At 48.1% G+C, this 7185-nt stretch overlaps 2 protein-coding genes across 2 annotated transcripts; both read right to left on the bottom strand.

The window, feature by feature from the left end:
* Positions 1-578: 578 nt before the first annotated feature.
* On the bottom strand, positions 579-2662 carry PV10_03498 (uncharacterized protein; the record flags this gene model as incomplete). Its single annotated transcript, XM_016367953.1, has 7 exons — positions 579-793; positions 846-1250; positions 1301-1461; positions 1515-1621; positions 1674-1847; positions 1898-2115; positions 2167-2662. 7 exons carry the CDS (start codon positions 2660-2662, stop codon positions 579-581), a joined length of 1776 nt encoding a protein of 591 aa, XP_016227471.1.
* Positions 2663-3416: 754 nt separating this feature from the next.
* PV10_03497 (uncharacterized protein) lies at positions 3417-7149 on the bottom strand. The gene has a single exon (XM_016367952.1). The coding sequence runs from the start codon at positions 7007-7009 to the stop codon at positions 3812-3814; it is 3198 nt and encodes a 1065-aa protein (XP_016227470.1). The 5' UTR covers positions 7010-7149; the 3' UTR covers positions 3417-3811.
* Positions 7150-7185: the final 36 nt, after the last annotated feature.

Here is a 7185-nt window from a genome sequence, read left to right as displayed (position 1 = left end):
TGCTGAGATGTTCGAGTCCCGGGACCCGGCACATGATGGTTGAATCTAGAACATATCCGTGTCTTACAGATCTTTGTCCTCATCACTGCATTCTCACTCTAAGCGACTGGCTTGACAACAGTGTAGAAGCATGGATGCCAGGTTCGTGGTCGGACAATGGCGAATCAAAATGTAGGCATTTCTTGGTTGTGCAAATAAGGTCGAAATGTTACACCAATCAGAAGCCATGACTTCCCTTCTATCTCCTCAGAAAGGAACGACAACGCATCCTCATTTCTCATCATTATTGCGTGCGACCTCCAGGTCCAAAATGAGGAGGTTGAGGAGGTTGTGTTAGCAAGCACAAGACTTCAATGGACTCCTACAAGGAGTGAAAGCGGTGACTGTATTGGTGATCTTGTCTAGTTGGCAGTCAGTCCACTTCTTATCTTTGTCGTTGTCTACCCTCCCCTTTCTACTGTTGGCTAGTTCAGGATGCATGGCGATTTCCAATGCCTTTTGCACCATACACCCGCTCTGCAAATGTCACAGCTCACTTGCTAGCTTTTTCCCATGTCCCTGCTACCATCGAAGCGACTTCAGCTAGCAAATCGAAAGTCCAACCGCTTGTTTCCCTTGTCCTTGGTCGTTGCAAGATATTCCTTGCGCTCTTCTTCGGTCATCGCATTCCATTTACGGTCACGGAAGCGATTGCGCAAGGTGTAGTAGACTTTTGCAAAGACGTACAAGCCGATGTTCAGAACGTTAATCGACAGTAATGCTCTGTTGCCCCGTCGGTATCGAGGACGATCATCTGTGAACCAATTTAGTATCATCTTCGGCCCACAGAGGGGGTCCTCGCTCACCTTCACGATAGATATTGCTTGCAATAATCCCTGAGGTCTGGACGGACATGTTGTATAACGCTGCACTTACGGTACGGCTTCTGACCGAATTCGAGTTCCTCGAGTTCCAGCCCACCTGGATTGCATGAACGCTAGGGTAAGATAACAGGGCCGTCATAATGCCAAAGGCTGTCCATCTGGGTATGGAATTGATGTCGACTGCGTAGATGTATGCCAGGAATGGCAAAACCCATATTTGAGCACTCAGTCCCCAGAGCCACAGTTGCCCGAAGATCTCTGAGAGGTAAGTGACCCCCAACATGGTTATAATGTGTCCAACCTGCGTGGGTATAACAAGCAAATTGGTTGTAAAAGTGCCAAATCCAAGTTGTCGAAGTGAAAGGGTCAAATACTGGCTGGGAGTGGCTGGTTATTGTTAGAGGGCTTCCAAATGTCTCGTGGGCCTAGGAACTTACTCATCGGCGTTTGGAAATTCAGACCAAGTAAATACAACGGCCACAGATCATAATCCGTAATGCTCTCCCAAAGCAATTTGGGTGTGATGGGCTGACGGTTGTGCATCGTGCTTTTGCTGGGGTCTTCTCGGATGATTCTGTTCACCATGATGATTTCCTCCCTTGTCACTGGTCAGCACCACTCTTCAGGTTTACATATTCGATCACTACTCACCGTTCTGTGAACCAGCCTTTCTTGCCTCTTGCCCAGTTGGCCGTTTGTGTGGGGCCCGGAGGCATCAGAACGAACGCAATTAGACCAAGCACAAAGGTCAACAGCCCCTATGCACCGTCAGCCAAAAGGCTTGATGTCTTGGAACACCTTGGGACTCACCTCGATCAGGAACAGCCATCTCCAACCCTCATATCCCAAATGTCCTCGAAGATGAAGTAGTCCAAAGCCCAAAAACGCGGCAATGATATCAGCAATGGACATTGCTGTCCACCAAAACCCAAGTCGGAGCGACAGTTCGCCATGCTTGTAAAAATAGCTCAAGTACAGGATCATCTATTGCTCGTCAACACGCAAGGATTTCGACTTATTTCGGCTCTACTCACATCGGGTATGAATCCTCCTTGCAAGAGTGCCAGCAGAGCCCTGCACAGGAGGAATGTTGTCTTCCCATTCAACCAGAATTGTGAAGCAGCCACAATTGACCAAAGAACCATCTGCGCTGGAATCCATCGATCGGGTCCAATCCACTTGGATACAAGCTGGGACGGCAACTCGGCGCACAAGAAGCTCAGCTTAAACACCGTGTTTCCCCAATTGAAGTCTATCCAAGGTTAGTTCTAGCAAACTCTTCGCAACAGGGAATCAGACTTACCATTGGTATTCATGTTCAAGTCTTGCAAGAAGTTATCAGTCACGGCTTGAGAAATGTTAGCTCTATCGAGCTCGAGCGACATAAACATGATGCAAGCAAAGATCATGATTTTCAAATCAATCTTGCGAATGACGGAGTATTCCTCTTTCCAGGTCCATCTTGCTGAAGGGTCAAATCGGCCCAGGTTCTCCCAGTCAGCACGCGGTTGATAGAGTTTGGCTGTCTCTGGATCGTCAAAGACTGACGGCTGCGTTGCAATAGCTTCTGGATTATATGTTTTGCCTCTTTGAAACCAAAACCGTTTCTCTTCAGATGGCTCTCCTAGTCTGAGTCTCTCAGTGTCGACCTCAATATTGATCTTTTCATCGGATGAGGAAGCGCTCAAGACGGGATCCGTCGTGACTGAGACGGTATGCTTGTCCGGTTGGACATTGCGTATGAGAACTGTCGCCATTTCGATGATGGTTTTATTCTGAATGCAACGCAGTTTCTCCATGGCAGATTGAAAGGATCCAGCAACTTATTAAGTAGTCAACCGCCAGTAGTCAAGTCTGCTCCATCCGAAGTACCTACCACTTTGGAATCCTTGCTCGATGGGTCTGCCATCACAAAATTTCCGCATATTCAGCACATTAGTCCGGCTAGAACTTGAGCCCGAGGGCACGCCATTGCCACTAGATATTCGGTCATGATGAAACCCGAAAACATCACTGCAGCTGATATCGGACGATTGCTATCAAATCGCTTGCGATCTTCTCGCCGTGGACGAATCTCGAAGTAGCTGAGTCGATGCCCAGGACGTCGGTGGAACCAAGCATTGCGTGCTTTCGCACAAGCACCGCGACTTTTCTTATCCATTGTGGCAAGCTTCCTTGTCACTGACACAAGTCCAGCTTTCGAGCAATGCCACACTTGTGATTTTCTTGGATTAGTGTGCATTATGAATCACTCTTGGCCGACACAGAACTGCTTGAGACAAGAGCCAGTGAAGCTCAAGATTGGCTTCTGACAAGCCGAAGGGTGGAACAGTCCATCCTGGCAATACTTCCCTTCCTCGGCAGGGTTCTGAGAATGCATTGGATGAAGGTCTAGGCTCAAGAAGGATGGCGCAAGTCTCGCACTTCTTCCCAACATCGGTACGGCCGTCGAAATGGAGGCGTCTCTGTTAAGTAATAGACTATCAGCCCGAGGATTTGTTGCTTTTCAGGACTGTAGAACCAGCCACATGCCTCCTAGGCTTTAGAAACCTCTTCCAGATATTGATCGAATAGACATACGGAATCTTTTTTGACGGTATGAAATTGGGACTAAGAAACGATTGCTAGCATGTGAAATAGTAGCTCAGGACAATGCGTGGACTCGTGATAAACAACAGAATTCGACCTGCTTCCGCCTCCATTTTTCCTTTTTTTTGGTTGCCCCAATCGGCATTTCGAATTATTCTAGTGATTCGACGTCTTGGACTTCTCATCTCCATTTAAGACCTTCTCGTATCGTCTCAGAAAGTGTTGCTGGTCACTTTGAGGTCAGCATTATCACGCCGTGAACAATTTACTGGCTTTCTCGCTTTTTTTCTGCTTCACCGTAGCCAAAATTCCCAAAAGCAAGTCTCTTGACAATAGCTAGCCAGTAAAAAGGCCCAAGTTCAGATGTAGAACATGGTTCCTTTGATGTTATCGTGAGGTCTAAGGAGTCGGTCAAACTCAGGACCATCTCTCTCAGTATCGAAAGTTTCCCTTGGACCATGTGCGTTCGGAGCATGGTAGAATCGTCGAACATAGTGCCGGGCGCGGTCACACGCAAGGTCTGCATAGTAGGCAGCTGGACAGACACTGACTGAACGCGTTGCTCGGCCAAACAAATAACACAATTGATGCGTCATTTGAGCAATCGTCCTAAGGCCATGCTTTTCTTCGTTGTGCAGGATAACGTAGTGAGTGGGTCTGGCTGTTCCTTGAATCGCCTGATGGCTGTACAAGAAAAAGTCGTTTCCTTCTCCATAGGTGATTCGATCGCTCACCCAGGTACCGGGACGTGGGTTGTTTGGGGCTCCTTCGTCATGGTTTTTGGTCAAAATTGGATTTGTCTGTTGTCCAGGAATCGGGAACAAACGAGTTTGGTGTCGCTTAACTGTACAGATCAGAAGTACCTTTGGCTTGACATCCTGATTGTCTTGTGTGAACTCATCAAGAGCAGCATTGATGGATGCAAGTTCGCGCTCCTGACACATACGAAACTGACTCTCAGATAGTCCATCTCGGTAGACTATCAGCCTCTTTAGTGGGTGATTAGGAAGTCTCCGCTTGAAATCGTTGAGGCGTTCAAGAACCATTGTCTTCAAGGGAACAACTTCCTCCATCGCCTCTTTTTTCTTCTTGTCATTCGCGGTCCGAGGATAATTGGCTCGTAAAGATGCTGGCCATTGAGCAAAAGCACCGTCCGTGCTCCCTACCACTGCTGCAACACTTGGAGCGCGATGGTATGACCATGGACCAGGATGTGTCACATCGATTCCCATGATCATACAAACGTCCGAAAGAATAGGTGGCGTGTGTGTCAATCGTTGATTCACTGTCAAAACACTCGAAGACGTGAGCTTCAGATTCGCTTTCATGCACAAATTCCCAAAGAAGGTGACATCGCTTTTTGGTTCAAAGGAACCGTCCACCTTCTCCATGACGTGGCAGATACTGACGACGCCCACAGAGGTGTCACAGATTCTTTTAATGGCGCCGTAAAGCTCAGGGTCTTTTTTCGGTAGCAGTAGAACTACCATCCGTGAACCACCAGCAGAGATCTTTGCGAACAACTCCTCAAGACCACTGTAGTAGTCTTGAAGGCGGCCCGTATATTGGTAACACCAGGGGCTCATGCTCGTCATACCTGTAGTCAAATTGCGGTGGGTGAGCCTTACACCGTAGATCTTCAAGGCTTCGTCAAATTTGCCTTGAAAAGCTTTCACTTTACCATCTAGGCCTGGAACTGGAAACTGAGTCAATGAAAAACATGTCCACATGATTGGTTGAGTGGGTGTCTTAGAAAATTCGCAATCTCGAAGATTCCATTTGCCCTTGTCAAGCCCCTTGGGGTTGTTCCGTCCGTTGGCTTTTCTCAACAAATACTCGATTAGCGGAGTTTCCAATCTGTCGACGGGCACTTGCAACATTTCTTTGGACAGTTCGAGCTGGAACTCGGCCGCTCCTTTGCTGCCCGCTTCGTAAAAAAGCCTAGGACCAAGATCTAATATCTTCTGTCTATTATTCAGAGACGGTCGGATTGCACCGAACGGTTTCTCCAAAGGATCTCTGTACATTTGGCCGGGCAAAACCCACAGTTGATTTGCTGGGGCAAGAGACGGGTCCCTAGGGTTGCCTATCATGACAACTCTGACAGCACAAGAACTGTGTATGTTGTACATGGAGGAGAAGTATGCTCGAACGAGCTGGTCCCCGTTGTAACCTGGCGCACGCATTGGTGTATTGCCATCTTGGACTTCCTGATTCGCTGGTAGACCTGGTGGCCTTCTTGGAACTCCGCAAATGGTGGTAAGATAGTTCTGGTCATTCGAATGGTACATGGTTCTAACAGTAACGCCGGAAAGATAGCCCGCAAGGGCTTGGTCGCTGTGATCGTGCGTGTTATCTCGCCAACGTTGTATCAGTTGTGAAACTGTTCCTTCACGGTAAAAAATAGCCGTTGCCGTGTTGACATTGAGATTTAGTGATCCCTTTTCGCCCTTGTGCGAGCGAACACTTCTGGAGAAACCGAGGATACTGTGTCGGTCCAGAGTCGGGCGGTAGTGATTGAGAGTGGGCCCTGTCGCCGTCTGGCCGGAGTGCTGCGGTTGGACAACTCCGTAGAATCGATGGCCTCCGACTGTTGTAAGTGTCGGAACATTCGTGCTCGGGGTTGTGGTTGGGTTATCCGCAAATGAAGCTTGATATGGCCCATAACTGAAAATGATGTTCAGTGCGTTGATTGCATCCTCTTTATCGGGGTAGTCCGTGTGCACATCTGACTTCAAGCTTAGATCTCGGAAAAGCGAATCATAACGGAGAGCCTTGGGCTGGGAAATCGTGATCTGAAATTGACTTGGGTTCGGAGGTGGATGATTTTGGTATTCATCATAGTAACCGATGATTACTTCCCCAGGTATCTCGAAATTCTCGGCTTTGAGATTGCCGCTATCAGAAAGGATTTGGTCGTGATAGTTGGTGGCTATTGCAGTCTGATCGTTAGCCTCGTTGAGCTTCTGCATGAGTATATGTACGACTCGTTTCTTCTGATTTCTGTTGATGCCCCTTTCATTGTCACTCATTCTGACTATTGTCAACGGGTACTGGAATATGATGCCGATGTTGACTTTGATTGGGAAATAATTCGCACATAGTTTATGTGTTGCCCCAACATTGGCATGATTGAGACCTATTTGCAACTTTGCAAGAGCCTGCCTAAGATTTTCGCCAGTATCGTCAGGATGAGCTTTATAGCTTTGTGGGTTCTGGGAAGTTCCAGGGACAAAGGGTGTAGGATTGTTACTTGGTGTCGGAGGTGGCATGGCTGGGCTCTGAGCTACCCCTGAATACTGGGACGATGAGGTAAAGTTTTGAGGCAATTGATGTCGTGGCGCTTGGTCTGGAAGGGCTGGGGGAAGATTGTTGGCAGATCCAGCCCCATTTGATTCGATAGAAAGCTCCTGTTGGCCAGCGGGGGCGGCGATTTCCTGTAGACTAGAGCTTTGAGCGAGAAAGCTCGATTGGCCTTCCTCTTCCGCCTCTCTGGCGTTTCTTTCTCGCTTCTTATCTCGCCTCTTTTTGTTTTTGGCAGCTGCCTTGGGCCCCATGGTGAGGAGCCTTCCAGATGAGCAAGCTTGTAGTGGATTAGCTTGATGAAATTGGATGTACTTGGAGGATAGGGGGAGAGAAGTAAATTCTGGTACTTGTGGGTGAATGGTAGGCAATGGCCCCGTAAATTTGAGTGATCAAGGACTTGGTGAATAGTAGAAATGATCTCCAGTGT

This window comes from Exophiala mesophila, assembly GCF_000836275.1.
Source record: "Exophiala mesophila strain CBS 40295 unplaced genomic scaffold supercont1.2, whole genome shotgun sequence".
Lineage (NCBI taxonomy): Eukaryota > Fungi > Ascomycota > Eurotiomycetes > Chaetothyriales > Herpotrichiellaceae > Exophiala > Exophiala mesophila.
This window is presented reverse-complemented; position numbering and strand designations above follow the sequence as displayed.